Here is a 16,350-nt window from a genome sequence, read left to right as displayed (position 1 = left end):
CTATCCCTAAAATGGCATCTAATAATGAGAAAAAAGGTTCAATTTTTCTATCATTTATGTTATGAGCCCTGTTCCCATAAGACCCTCTATTACCTCTAAGTTTACTTTGCCAGTACAAAGTTTTCAATAAGACTATGAAAGATCATCTGTATAAACAGCTGTGATAAATGTTCAAAGACCATACTTCTAGGATTTAACAAACAAACAAACAAACAAATTCAGAAACAGGTTAAATACATTAGGAATTTTTAAAAAAATTTTTAAATCAGGGAAATTTGAGAACTAGATTCATACTGAAGTTGGGAAAGTCACAGAGCTTTGGTGAATCATTTTTTCAGAAATGCTGTCTATTGTTTCTCAATCTTATGGTGATAATCAGACGTATCCTAATCAGTAATTACACTGTTACATGAAAGGTGAAATGTCTCTTGATATGAAATACACTCCAAAAAGAGAAACAGTTTATTCTGCAAATTGCTGAAACTATTCTGAGGGCTAATGAGTTATTACTTTGAGTACATGGGCATTATGCTCCCTATCAAGAGTGCTGTAGAGTTATTTGTTCTGTTAACACCAACAAATTGCAAGGGGTTTTTTTAACATTAAAATTGTAGAAGTTTTTCTGGATAAAAAAAATAAATTCTACTAACATAACTGACTGTGGAACTTAAGGGGACACTATTATGGTTAGCAGACATCAAGACATAACTGCATATTTGAAGGAAAACATCTTTTCTGTTTTTGCCATTCATTGTACAATTTTCATAATCATTTCTAAATTGATCTCAAAATGCTATTTTACAATTTCATTTCTGTGAAGAATATTGTTTTGCATAAGTTATTTTCCCATATTTACAGATAAAGGGGTTTGCTACCACATCCTCTGTCACAACAGTACTTCATATGGTATCACTATTATTTTCCACTTGCTTAAAGTTTTAACACTCCCACAAGTTGAGCATATTCTCTAGATATACTCTGATTACTTCAGGTTTATATTGGTTTCAAATTTTGGCACAAGGCCAGAAAGTTCAGGGGAAGAGCTAAGTTGATTAAATCAATCCCAGTGCTCAACTACTGCTTATTTAATAACTTCAAAAGGATGAAAGGTCAAGTCAACTCCAGTAGCATTTGAATCCAGCACATAAAGACCGGTGTGTTAATTCTGCCAGCTCACCGTCTTTCTTCAGATTTATATTAAGATGTGATTTTCTCCAACCCAATTAAAATTTATATAAATTAGAATTTACCATTATTGTTCTTATGGCACCTTAATAAGCAACAAATATTTCCTTAAAATAAAGATGCCAAAAGTAGTATACTTGTATAAGTGCAATGTGATGTTGAGGGGACAGGGAAGGGGCTTGATTTTACAAAATCAAATGGGAATGTTTGAGCCAAAATAACCGAGGACCACTGTGGACGAGGAAAGATAAAATTTTGCATGTGGCTGATAATCTATAATAGAGTTAATCTTACTATGAACTTCACAGGTTCATAGAACTGGTAATTAATTGTTGCTTTTATAGCACTAAATGAAAACACATAGTGAAGAGATAAAAAACAGTCAGGACAACTGTATCACAACCTCTGATTGTAAGTATAAGAACAAAAAACTCCAGCTGTAGAATAAACTTGGGAGAAGCCACCATGTGATAAACAAGACTTACAAGAAATAGCAACTAAATTGCCCTCAAATCACATCCTACAATCTTAAAGATACATTCAAAAATATAGTCCCCAATACATGAAAAGATGGAAATGTTACTGTTAAAATACCTTTAATAGGTCTACTCACATATATAAAACCAACAGTATATGGTTTTATGTAAAACATACAAAATCATGTATTATTTGGGTCTTCTGTTTGTTTGTTTGATGGAAGATAGTTATTCTTTTGGAGTGGTGATTACAAACAATGTGTACATAGCTGAACCAACATCACTATCTGCTCAGACAAATATATACTCACAGACACACTACTATATTAAAAGGGAATGTGAAAGTCTTTGAAGCAGATATCAAATTATAGGAAATATAGGAAATTCAGGAATAATTAGTTCAAATTAACTCAATATTAAATAAAATTGCAAGTGTAAAATAATAATTTTTTTTTTTCTGCTTTTCAGGCAAGTAAACACAAATATAGATTATAGAATTAAAAGGAAAAACAAAACACACACACACACATACATACACACAAAAAAAGAAACTTAATGACAAGTCACATCAGGATAAATTGAGAAAAAGGAAAATGATGAATTTAGAAATCTATTTGCTTATATCTATATAAAGTTTCAAAAGTGAAATTTAAAATATTGACACTAAGAGTGTTAACCATCTTAGTTTAATATCTTATTTATTTTCCTGCATTCCAGACATCCAACAGATAGAGAGAGCGATAGAGATAAGAAAGTGTGTGTGTGAGAGAGAAAGAGATTGTAGTTGAGATGTGGTATGTATGAAAAAAAAAAAAAAAAAAATAGCTATGCAGTGGTTCTGAACACTTTACTCATGAAATAAATCATTCAGACTTGTTTATTAATTACCTCTGTAAAACATGAATTATAATGTAGAAGTAACTGAGTAATAAAGGAACCAAAATAGTCTTTCTAGGGGATTATGGCATATAGCTGCATTCATACTCCATTTGAAAAGAATCCCTATTGGCAGAGTTAGGATATCCTTTCAAAAAGGAAGCATTACATGGGGTAACAATTTAAATACAACTGGATATTTGGGTCTAGTAGTGTTCAGCTATAAGATTTTACAAATTTGTCAACTGTGGAAGCAAGTGGAACCAGTGAAAAGTAAACAGTACTAGTTATTAGTGAAAGGTTTTTGTGAGTGGAATTGTGGGTATAAAGCATTTAGTGAAGTTGATGGTAGAGTTGAATGACAAAAAAGAGAAAGTTAACCATGGTATCTTTATCAACATACAAATAGAAAATAAAATAGTATGTAACATGAATATTGATCTTATATGATTAGGCACAAAATTTCAAATTTATAGGGAAGGAAGAATATGAGAATGATGTACATGCATGCTTTTCCTGCCTTCAGCTTCTGTGGAGTATATGTTGTGTATTAATGTGTTATGGAAAAACGTTAAAATGCAGTCAAATAATTTTCCACAGAATATGTAGGAAGCTATAAGAAAGAAGTTCAGTAGGCACAAGTCTTTATGTTTTGTTTACCTTTATTTCAAAAAAATATTGAAAAGACTGCACATTTATTTATATCAATCCTAAGATATCCATCTCATCAAATAAAGTCATTTCCTTGACATTCCCTAATGAGAGATATCAATCTATGGTTGATAAATTCTGCTAGCTTTGTGCAAGGAGAAACAGTGAATTTTGAACAATAGGAGCAGTAGGGGTATATGGGAAACAAAACAATTCAACAAGAAATGAAGATTTGAAATAAAGCTGTGTCTTAAGCTCACAAAGGTCAGTAAGCCACGTGATGACACTTGCTTTCATTTATAAACAACTGAATGAACAACTGAATGAACAATTCAGATTTTATCAAAAGTGTTTTATTTTCATATTATATATGTTATTCACACACGCAAACAAATGGCTAATGTTTCGGTGACTGACCACCATCATCTCTTGTAACCTTACCACAAAATAACTCTGTGATACATCAGCCAATTTTGGCCTTTTTCACAGACATGAGACACTACTTTTTGTTTGTTTTTTTATCATATAAAATTTACTGAAGATTTTTGGCTGAAAACATTTTATTGAAATGTTAATACTATAGCCATCTTCCATGCCACGAGGCAGGGTTAAAAAATAACTGCTTATATCAGTTTGTGAATAGTCAACAGATTTCACATAATAACTGATTGATTAACAATAGAAATGGCAGCTAGCAGTAAATATATTTGTTCAATAACAAATATTAGGTTGGTGTACAGCAGTCTGTCTCATAGAGAAGAGGGCCTCTTACGATTTGGCTGGTAACCCTTCTAGAGATAGTGTCTTAACAAATGTATGAGAGGTAGGGGTCACCTTAAAACACTAGCTTAATTATCACTATATGTGGAAATGTTATATCATAGAAAATCCAGAACTGGAAGAATCAGAGACCCCTTGGGAATCTGTAAAGCTGAAGCTGTTATGGGTGGCAGGCAGGTGATGCAGGCAGTGTTGGCTGTCATCCAATTACAACAAATAACATCTTAATTTAGGCAAAAGAATAATATAGTTAAAAGTACTAACTCAATTGAAGCAAGATTTAGTAAAAATGTTAGATACTTGAAATGGACAAATAATTCCAACCATGACAGTATGGAAACAAAATGTAAAATATACATGTACATGTATGGATGTTAAATGGTGAGGATGTTTTCTATTAAAATTTCAATCAAATAATTCTGATGACTGCACAAATGAAAGAAAACTAAAACTATTGCCAATAATTATATTAGCCAAGTTCACTATTTTCACTCTTTCAGTTTATATATAACATCACAAAAAAAGAAAATATAAAACATTTGCTATCCCTTGATGACCAAACATGTTTTCAGAACTAACCAAATATGATGCAAAGCTTATCACCAATCAAAATATTTTCATATGCTTTAGGATTTTAGAAATCTGTAAAGAATGCTATTTTACATAAAGCAATCATGCTTTATCTATTATCAGGAGACTCAGACATAGTTATTAGATAACACATGACTGCAGGATGAAGACGAATTAAAATGCAAAGATTAAGAAGCTAATAACATTAAAACATACTAATCATGTTTTATCCATTATAACTATACCATTTATCTCAGTTTTATTGACACCTTAATAAAAATGATGAGATTATAATTATGAAACCTAGAAACATAAAACAGTAAGGTTTCTTTAAATAAGAATTAAATGAACCATGAAGACATCCAATAGTTCTCTTTCCCAGGAGAGAAGCAAGAAGGCTCAAATATTAAATAAAAAAAGAAAAGAAAAATAGCATTGGAAAAAACAAATTGGTGTGCTATGAGGAGAAAGTGCATTCCCAATGCAAAAATGTTGTCTCTGATCTTAAGAGTGAAGCAATGGCATAAGCATTATGGCAAATGTAATAAGATTGGTTAATTTAATCTTGTAATTATAACTAGGAAATATATTACTGTTTCTAGCATAGACACAACACAAGGCCTGAAATTTGAGGGCGAGGTGTTAGTCATTATCATTGACTGGTTCTTTATTTTATCAACTACAAGAGGAAGAAAGGCAAAGTTGACTTCAACAGGATTTAAATTCAAAATGTAAAGAGCTAAGACAGACTACAAATTATTCTGTCTGATACTCCAACAATCCAGCCATCTAGTACCTTGAGGAAACGCATAACGATTCCCAATTCAAACAGTTTCTTCAAAATAATACATGTAAACAAAAGACAGGAATAGCACTATTGATTACATGGTCATGAGTTCAAACCTTACTACATCTAATGTATTGCAACCCATGAAATGCAAATAACCCTGCATTAGTTTTCTGACTGACAACAGGTTCAATTCCATCTTCATGGTAGAGTGCAAAAGGTATTATGTAAAAATATTTCCTTTAATAAAGCAAAATCACCCATCCATGTAAAATGGAAACAGAATACCAAACACATTCAACCTCATCTTACTGCATATTATTCCAAAAATAATAGCCAAAATTCTTGGTTGAATATCACAAAGAAGAACATTACCATTAAGTGAAATTTATTCTGCAATAAAAGACGACAGACTCCCGATACAAGTAAAATATCACCAAAAATGTGATTTGTTACATTTATGTCCAGAATCACATCACACCAGAACACAACCAAATTAGATTAGAAGGAATTTTTTTCTGTTAGTGTGCATATACATAGATATATTCACACAAAACCAGGACAAATGACACCATCTTTGTTTTCATTAAAAGAACACTGCCTTTTGATATTCCAATAAATTTGTAGGGTAGACTTTGAAAGAAATGTAAAGATCACACTACAAATAAATGGAATTAAGATAATCTTGATAAAATCTTAGAGTCTGTATTCCTACTGCAAGAAAAAACTGCGATGGCATTGCACCTCAGAATGTAATATTACATCAGTATCAGAGATATTCTGTTACTGATTTCAATTATTCAGTTGCAGTTATGCAAGGTATTGCCTTCAAGGGTTTTAGTTTATTGTATCAACCCAGTACTTTGTATGATACTTATTTAAAAAACCACATAGGTAGAATGGCAAAGTCAATCTGAGAATAAAAGGAAGTAACCAAGATGGAATCAAAGACCCCAAAGTAATTTTGTTTGGCACAAATTAACAATTCCATGCTAAACACGGACACATCTAACAAACTGCACAGTTCTACTCTTTTAAATGTCACTCAATGCTTCAGCCAACCTAAAACATTAGTAGAATACATGCCCAAGGTATGACATTGTGGTATTACATTATTGCAAGGCAAACTTCTAAACTACACAGCCATAAATTTTTCTAATTTTAACATGTACTACTAAATGATATCCCTCTTACTTATATCATTTAGTAGTTTAGTGGAGCCATCAAAGTAAAATATCATACTATCCTTTACATATATATATTTCCCAATGTATGTGTATGGGAGGGATCGATAAAAAGATGGATCCTGATCATGAAGCAGGGATAGGATCTAGAGAAGGCTGATGCAGAAAAGATTCTTATTAGCCTCTTCAAAAAGGCACAAAATATAAGAATGTTCTCACAAAAGTGGTTTGCCAATCTTAACAATAAGGTTTAAATGAGACACATAGAATAACATAATCATTAATATATTTAACAAATAAATATGGAAATATAATTAAGAATTACTTATTTCCAAAACCAATCATTCAAAACTCATTTAAAATTTTGAAATATGTACCAAAAATATATTCTCCAGCTTCTTGTGAAAACATTTCTGAAAGCTAAAATTTATTAAATGTGAAAAACAAACAAAAAATGGTATTTACACTCTACAAGTTACTAAATGACAAACACTATCACGAATATTATAGCAGAAGTTATTCAAAAATATTATAGTAGTAACAAATTTATACATTTTTGATTTTAAGGAGCTGAAATATTACCGAAGTCAATGCTGCATCTCAGGGCAAGGGACGTAACTCTACCAATTTCAATCTAATTGACTCGACTGAGTGACAGCTAGAAGGAAATACAGTAAAAAGAAATAATACTTTTTTTCTTTTTTTTAACCAACGCAACAGAAATTTGCCTTCTGGGAAAAGGATAATTTGCAAACCAAAGAAACGAGCAAGAATAACTATGAAATCAAAGGATAGGTAACACTGGGAATCAAACTTTGGCAATCTTATATGATAGAAACATCCTTAGTTCAACAAGATATGAAATATTTGAAAAAGGGAAATGTTTTAATATACTTTCAAACTGTGTGTTAATAAAGAGCATCACTCCAACTACTTAACAGATATGAGCTGATGAGGTAGTATTGATGTAGTCACTTGATTTGTTAGAAATAGTAGTCACTTCTGACCCACCCCTGCCCCCTCACACACCTCAACACCTACTGTCTTTAAAAATGGAAGGGCAAATTGGATAAAGCAGTCCTTGTATTTCCCTTAAAGGAAACGCATAACGTTTAGGGTTCATTTAGGGTTGACCTGGGGCTGAACAACTCAAACACTAAATGTTTATATAAAATACCAGCCTCTTCTGCATTGAGGGAAAAATTGAGCTGGCAAGGAAATTTCTACATGACTTGACCTATTAAATATAACTAAAGCTTCAACAACTATTAACAGCCACATGTTTATGCTACATTTAAGGACAGAACACAAAAATGGAATGTTGTCATTTATAAAGGAATATTAGATAGATCAAAAAACAAATTTCAGCAGACCAACAGCCACATATTTTGTATCTAAAACAAAAGCACGAGATATTTAAATTGCAAAGTGGTTAAATATTTAATTACTTATCTCTGTGCCACTCTGAGGATAGTGATATTCAATAACATTAAAATAGATTTATAGGAATAGCTGTATGATAGAGAAGTTTACTTCCCAACCACATGTTTCTAGGTTCAGTCTCAATGAGCAGTACCTTCGGCAAGTGTTTTCCACAATAGCCCCAGGATGACCAAAGTCTTGTGAGTCGATTTAATAAACAGAAACTGAAAGATGACCATCAATGAAACACGTGTGTGTGTGTGTATGTTTTACTTTATAATCTGTGATCACCTATATGGTACAATGAGCGATGTGGTTGTCAGTTTCCTCTACTAACAAATCATAGGGCACTTTGTGCCTTCAAAACTATGTTAAATAAGAGATTCCTTACTTAAAAAGCAGATAAGAGTTAGTGGTGGAAAAGAAATCCAGCTGTAAAAACAATACTTCAAAACACATTCATCCAATCCAAGCAAGCATGGAAAAATGGACATAAAATGAACAAACAATTGAACAAAGAAACACAGTTAATTGTCAAACTCACCCAAGTGGTGAGCAACAGAAAACAATAACATCAGGTTTTGTCACATCAACAATAACTTGTGATATCACACCGTGTGTCACAATCAAACACTAGACGAAAATATTTTTTCCTGAAACAAAGAAATCGTGCAAAAACTTGTAAGATTGGAACTATAAGAAATAAATTTTTACTGTAAGAAGTGCAAATTCTTCAGAGTAATTATTTCATTTTGGTCACTCAAAGAACACTAGAATTTTTTAGTGAATTAAATTTAAGCTTATGAGGATAACCAAATGTATTCGACAAGGAAATGAAGACAGCTGTAAAAAATATATACATAGGCTGTGTTAAAAAATAAGAAATTAAAATTTAGGAGGACAGAGACATTCCACATTTTCCTTAATCCTCACACCAGCAGAAGTGCATGGATACAGCAATTACATTGATATCTGCATATATGAAACAAATATTGAAGATTATTCAGAAAAGGATGAAAAATTACATTGAGGTTATTAGCAAAGGATCAAAGAAGGTTAAAATATATAAGAACAACATAGCAAAGGGTTATCTAACTTGATGACTATGAATTTCTCTCTCTCACGCACAAATGCATGTATCAAAGTAGTCTAAAGAAAATCAGTGTGCTGTAGTAGACAATAGAAATACAGATAGAACATTAAATATCAAAAACAACCCTAATAAGGATACTGAAATACTACCTCATAAATATTTCATTAGTCCTGAGAGAAATTTAGAGCTGTGGGTAGATTTAACAATTGGCTTGAAATGAACGGGTGCCAATAAATTATATGAATATCATAATTCATAATATTTAACCCAATTTCTCCATGCATGTGTCACCCCACACTGATACTTAGACCATGAAACACAAAGCACAACCCTAAATTTCAATATCTTTAAATATGTGATAATGAGGATATCATATACAAGCATTGAAAATGCCAACAAATGGACAAGTAATTTATATCTTTTCTTTTACTTGTTTCAATTATTAGACTGCAGTCATGCTGGGGCACAGCCTTGAAGAATTTTCAGTCAATCGAATTGACTTCAGAACTTTTTTTTAAAGTTTGGTACTTATCAATCAGTCTCTTTTGCTAAACTGTTAAGTTACAGGGACATAAACACAACAACACTGGTTGTCAAGTAGTGGTGGGGGACAAACACAGACTACATACACACACACTAGACTTCTTTCAGTTTCTGTCTAACAAATCCACTCACAAGGCTCTGGTTCTTGAAAGCCTTAGACATAGATTTTTTTAACTAGAAATATCAATACTAATTACATATTTCTCAGGTAATGGTTCTAAATTGGCATTGTCTATATTTAATGTTCTGTATACATTGCTATCACCTATAACATACTGATTTTCTGTACATTTTGTGATGCTTCAAACAAACAACAGTCTTCTACTCAAAAGGAAACTGCTTATATTGACAGAGGAAGGAGAGGAGGATCATAACACCCACAGTTGACAAGTACAACAAATCTAAATGTCTAAACTCTGAACTTTCTGGAACACACATTGTCCTTCCACATATTATGATTCCAAGCTTTTTCTCTTTTTATATTTCAATTTTTGAAGTTGTGCAGGTTTGTAAATATATCTAATTTCATTCAATTTTCCTTTTGTATTGACTATAACCATGGTTAACTACAGTTCAGTTATAAACTTCTTTCTGACTCATCCACTCCAATCATCTCTCAAATGAATCTTTGAAAGAAAAAAAAATGTATATCTGCAGTTTTTATTGTCAAAATACACTTATCTCTCAAAATTTGTGAAGATTATTCCACCAGATATAGAAAAGAAGCACCCATCATTTCTCCGTAAATTTCAAAGTTTGAGTACACTTTCTGAGAATTCCAAGCCATAATCTGCACCATTAATTCTGCTCCAGATAGGACAATGTCGACATATTGGTGAAATCAATTTACAATAGAAAATAAACAGCATTCATCTGCTCAAACATCAGGCTGTTTTTGTTTGTTTGTTTTGTTTTGTTTTGTTTTTTTGTATTTGCTTTTTTTTTCTGATCACTTCATTGGAAATTGGGTAGCATGTTAAGTGGAAGACTTTTTCTTTGTATGTGAAGTTCTTTGCCTTACTGGATTCTGGGGAGAGAAAATAAGAGTACCACAAATTGATGATTATTAAAACAAATCAAATACATGCAACACACTGACAATGTTACCGTAACTTTTGCAATCAAAATGAACATATTTTAAACATGAATAAAGGAAAATAACCATAAATGCTCCATATTATTTAATTTTACTAATAATTTCTTATTGTTCTGATGGAGAGTCTTGCATGAAATCAGACCTCACAGCTAACTAACTTATTTCACTTTGTAAGCTGTCTGTATTTACTATTTGACAATTCTAATTCCACTAGAAGATGCTGTTGAAAATGATGTTTCTTTTTTCTGAATCCTCTATTTTACATTTAAAGCAATGTCAATATAATTTGACAGGCAGTCATCTCAATCACTAAGCTCAGGAAATTCAATCCATATCATTACAGATTCTAATTAAGCTTATATAATTTCTCTCTCTTTTTTCTTCTTTATTTTTTTTATCTATTTATTTATTTTCCAATTTCAATGTCTAAATCTGCTGACTACTCAAATATCTCTGAGATATCTACATTATAAAGTTATAACAGAGCTAAAATCATTAAAAAAAAATTATGTAATTTTTCAATAGGGAAAACAAAGTCAACTTACATTTGGTTTTGTCACTAATTCTTCTTCAGGTAAAGGTTCAGCTTCTGATGAGGTTGAGCCAGGAGAATTGTGCCTATCATCAAACTCTTCTTCATGAATTACTTCCTCTATTGTAGGAAAAATTAAACAATTTAACAAATTATTACTACGACATATACATACATTATACATATGTCCAAATTTAACAGATATTTTGCTAGAACACTGAATACTATATTATTTTGAGAGGACCTCTCATATGGATGTATGGTGCATAAAAGCAAGCATATTGTTGGCAGGCAAGAATCGTCTGCTATGGGTATAAGAACTGACAGAGCACATGATTTCAACCTACCTAGTCTCCTCAGTGGTAGACATCCAGTAGCAACATAACAGCTAAATCTCGCTATCAATGGTATCTGAAATTTCAGTGTTGTTTCAGGCACCAATGTCACATAGATCCAGTAGACTTATTAAAAAATAATTGATAGCAACAGAAGTAGTACAAATGCCAAAAGGCAATCTTTATGTCCAACTTAACGTTGATGTTATATTAGAACACAAAATTCTGCATTATTTACCATGAGTGGATCTCTCATACAAGTGAATGGTATATAAAAGCATTTATATTTATATCACTGTCAAACAAGAATCATCTGCTACGAGCAGAACTGCCAGATCATGTGATTTCAAACTGCTCAGTCTCTTCAGTGGAAGATGTCCAGTAGCAATATAACAGCCACATTTCAGTGGTTTTTCAGGCACTGATTTCTACCAAATCCACTCACAAGGCTTTGGTCGGCCTGACGCTACAGTAGAAGACACTTGCCCAAGGTGCCACGCAGTGGGACTGAACCCAGATCCATGTGGTTCATAAGCAAGCTACTTACCACACAGCCACTCCTACATTATTTGAGAGCAGGCATGGCTGTATTGAGAAGTTCACTCCACAACCAGTGATTTCAGGTTCAGTTTCACTGTGTGGCACCTTGAGTGACTTCTATTTAAAACTGAGGATGCCTAAAGTTTTGTGAATGGATTTGGTAGATGTAAACTGAGAGAAGGCTGTGTGTGTGTGTGTGTGATCATTTAACATCTGTTTTCCATGCTGGCATGGGTTAGACAGTGTGACTAGGACTGGTAAGCTGGAGAGCTGCACCAAGCTCCAGTCATCTGTTTGGCTTGGTTTCTACAGCTAGCTACTCTTCCTAACACCAGCCACTTTAAAGAGTGTACTGGGTATTTTACATGTCACCAGCACATGTCAATGGCAATGACCACAATTCACTTAGCTTGACAGATTTTCTCAGGTACAGCAAATCACCAGAAGTCTCGGTCACATGTCATTGCTTTTGTGAGGCACAACAATTGAAGATCATATTTCACCACCTAGGTCCATGTCTTCCTGAGTCTACCCCTTCTACCTTAATAATACATTTATCTTAAGAATATAGTTGCTTTACATACTGTAACAGTTTCCACAAAATAATCACAGAAAACCAAACTGGAGTTACAGCTAAGTTGGTTGCCATTGTCAAAAGAAAACATCGAAATCAAAGTACAAAAGGAAAATACTGAGTGTTCAGGAATGTTTTTCATATTTGTTCCTGAATATAAAACATTGGACTAACAACAAGGTCATGAGGTTAAAGAAGTTAAAAGTTTTCAGTACAGCCAATGACTAGACTAATAGTCCAAAGTTTAACATATTGCTGAGTTTGCAATAGCTTACCCAGTTACCAGTAACTATAATATATTCAAAATTTGTACAACCTATCACCAGATTTATTCTCAAAATAAAAAAAAAATGCATGTAAAACTATATATAAATAAAAGATAATATACTTACCTTCACTCTCAGAACTATAGTTAACAGCATGATCTTCTATCTTGCTGACCAATTCAGCAAGATCAGTGAAATTAGCCACAGTAGGCATTGATGGCTAAGAAAAGAATAGAGCAAAATTGAATAAAAAATCTCTAGTACAGACAGAGCACTATTTTTCTCTTTAATGCTTTTTACTGTATTATCCATTGTGGATCATTTGTGTAACTATTCAAATGGAATGTGATAAATTCATAAAACACAATAGACAATTATTTTTATAGAATCTGGTCAGTGTCAAAGAAGGCCTGAAAAGATCTTGGACATTGTTCCTGCCCTAAAAAAATCCATAAAGTTCAATGAACATTATAATTACTGGGTTCATTTAAAAACAGATGTAAAGATAAATAAATGATTGTTGTTTGCCATTGCTTCAATATAAATGTGTTTTCTCTGTTGCCACAATCATTCATTCTGACATTCTTTCACTGGATGACAGGATAAGAGTGAACAAAATTATTTAATCAATGATAAAAGTTCAAAGTTATGAAAATAAGGTACCTCTTGTAGAATGCATTCCATTTTTATAACTAAATATTTCACAAATAAGGAAAAAAAAAAAAAGGCTAATGATTTATGATTAACTTCAGATACATTTCACATACCAAATCTAAGGATATCAAGATATAATACAATGAAGAAATATAAAGGCCATTGCCATATGGTGAAAGCAGAAAATAAGGAATTATAAATGTAGATTAATAAGAATATAAACTGTAGCAAACCAATATTAAACTGGACACTGAATAACACAATATAACATCATATGTGTATATGAAAGAAAATATACTTTGTAAAAAAGCTAAAGCAAAATGTAAAATTGGAATGCAGAACAATAGAATTTAACAATGTATTCTCCAGGATCAATTCTAAACCAAACAGTAAAATTGGAGCTTTATAAAGGAACAATGCTAAGAGGTATAAGATTTGTATCCTTTTCAATTTCATTAACAATATAAGTAATATAGCTGCCAAGTGGGAGTCAAGGAACACAGCTAAAGCCTAACTTCTAATTTACATTGCTAAATTTGGTAATGATGGTGTTTAAAGACACACAGAATCGGTACATAAAAGAGACAATGTGCACAGAAGACTTATAGTTGTAGAGAAATAGTTAAGTGGATATAGCTTTCATTAGCCATTTTGAAAGTTGTAGGCTTCTTGTGATTTTGGAGTACACTTAATTCTTTATCTTTTACCTATCTATCAGAAATAGCTATCAGATTATGTGGAAATGTTATGATTAACACAAATACTTTATTAAGTATATTCGATCACTATCTGCTTTAAGACCATAAAACTGGAGCTAAACTAATCTTTGAAGCTTTTTGAGGTTTAGTAAACATTTACAATTACTCTAGAGTAAATAAGTTTCTGGTAAATCAACTCTATGACCAGATTTCATTTACTAGTTGTGGTTAGCTTATTTCAATTTATACAGTGAATAAGAAAGGATAGCATAACTAACATTTTCCCACCTCTCTAAAACCCTTCATGTCTCAAGAGAAGATGACTTGGAAGTCATGTACCTGTCAAGTAATAGGGTTGACATGATCAACGGTTTGCCCCATCACCCAATTTCTAATCATTTACTTATATTCTGTTGGAGAATAGAAAGAAAATATTCACAATATTTCTTCATAACAAGCTCTATGGTTCAAATAACATGCTCAAATGGTTTTATAAGTTACCCAAGCTTAAATGATTTTCAAAAACTCATAAAACAGAAGTTATGCTCATTATTAACCAATACCAACTGGAATATAACTGACAGCTGAAATAAGCTATGGTAGGAATGTTCATGCAAGGAAAAGAAATCAATTTTTATGTATCCCATAAATAGTTAAATGCAAGATATTTGTCAGACATTTAAAAAAACAAAATCTGCTTGTTGACAAATTGAATAAAAAGATTTAGAAGTGCATATTGTTATATGATTTTTTTAAAGCTGCAAAAAGCTGAAAAGGGTTTATAGTTTTATCCAAAAATACAAGATCTAATAAGGACTTTTGTGTGTATATATTATATGAATATATAATAGCTAGCTGAAGCATTAGCATCAATAACCTTACTAGGAGTTGGAATGGAGTAGATACATATCCTTGGCCTGTAATTTTAGGATCACCACTTTACTTCCTGCCTTGTAAAAGGCTCATATCAGCCTGCTAAAGAGTACAAAAATTTCAGAATAAAAATAGTGTGTGTGTGGGAGGGTGTGTAATTACTACATATATCTGATATCATGTAGACTTTAATGTTTAAGAATGCAATAAACAAATAGGTAATACTAATTATCTGAACAATACACCAGATTTAACACTTTCGCAATCATAATACTAATGCTAGTATTAAACACAAAGATGTATTTATATAAAAGGATGAAACAGCAACACTAAGAAAAACATTATTTCCTGTATAATTAGTTGCTATGAAAAAAGTATTCAGAAAACCCCAAAAGGTTAATTCATATAACTATTTTATAGCAGCTGAATTTGATTGGTTTGAATTCTAAGATTGGAAGAATTTGACCCAAAAAGTAAGAATCCCGCCCAATCTGTAGGATAGAATATCATAACTGTTTTCTGGTGTAAAGCAAATTCTGCCAGATGACTCACAGTCAATCAAAACCACTGAAATTAACTGACTACAGTCATTTAATTAAAACAAATTAACCTGTTACATCTTAAACAGAGCAACAGAAGACTTTCAAAATAATAACAATAATGAGGAGGTTTCTATGTCATTCCTAAAACAAACAAATATTACTCAAAGTCTTTACTACCTTTAAATAGGGACCTTGTACAAAGCACTAAACCTCATACTTATAAATATACAATGGACACAGCGTGAATGGTTTGTATATGTTCAATAAAAGCTTACATCTTAAATAGGTGACACAAGAATATAAAAATTTCAAAATTAACAACACTATACTGTACTACAAACACTATAATATCTCGGTTACCCAGCATACATTTATACTTCCTCAAGCTCTTGTGATTCAATTGTGTACATCAACATCAACTGTAGCAGTTGCACTATTACCAAAACAGCTAGCAACAAAGCCACACAAGTTTCAAAAATGTTTCATCGTCATTATAATAGTTTAGCATCCTCTTTCCATGCTGGCATGGGTAGGATAGTTTGACATGGTGCTAGCTAGCAGGGAGCTGTCCAGACTCGAACTGTGTGTTGTAGCATGGTTTCTACAGCTGGATGCCCTTCCTAACACCAACCACTTAGAGGTGCTGGATGTTTTTATGTGCCACTGGCACAGA

The 16,350-nt window shown here is 32.1% G+C and overlaps 1 protein-coding gene and 1 long non-coding RNA gene across 3 annotated transcripts in view; both read right to left on the bottom strand.

Moving 5' to 3' along the window:
• Positions 1-254: 254 nt before the first annotated feature.
• LOC118763420 lies at positions 255-9,594 on the bottom strand. The gene is made up of 2 exons (XR_004999180.1): positions 9,533-9,594; positions 255-9,447 (listed from the first exon to the last, which is right to left on the bottom strand). It is a non-coding gene; the product is annotated as an uncharacterized LOC118763420 (long non-coding RNA).
• Positions 9,595-10,444: 850 nt separating this feature from the next.
• Positions 10,445-16,350, bottom strand: part of LOC115214865 (patatin-like phospholipase domain-containing protein 7) — a 65,947-nt gene continuing 60,041 nt past the window's right edge. Inside the window, exons 31-33 of one of the 2 annotated variants that reach the window (XM_029783899.2) lie at positions 13,037-13,130; positions 11,209-11,315; positions 10,445-10,594 (exon numbers count right to left, since the gene is read on the bottom strand). In XM_029783899.2, the coding sequence (XP_029639759.1) occupies positions 10,544-10,594; positions 11,209-11,315; positions 13,037-13,130 (252 nt within the window). In that variant the 3' untranslated portion in view covers positions 10,445-10,543. Of the gene's footprint in view, positions 10,595-11,208; positions 11,316-13,036; positions 13,131-15,144; positions 15,238-16,350 lie in introns of those variants that run through there. The other variant, XR_004999176.1, reaches the window with a different exon arrangement.

This window comes from Octopus sinensis, linkage group LG1 (genome assembly GCF_006345805.1).
Source record: "Octopus sinensis linkage group LG1, ASM634580v1, whole genome shotgun sequence".
In the NCBI taxonomy this organism is placed as follows: Eukaryota; Metazoa; Mollusca; class Cephalopoda; order Octopoda; family Octopodidae; genus Octopus; species Octopus sinensis.
This window is presented reverse-complemented; position numbering and strand designations above follow the sequence as displayed.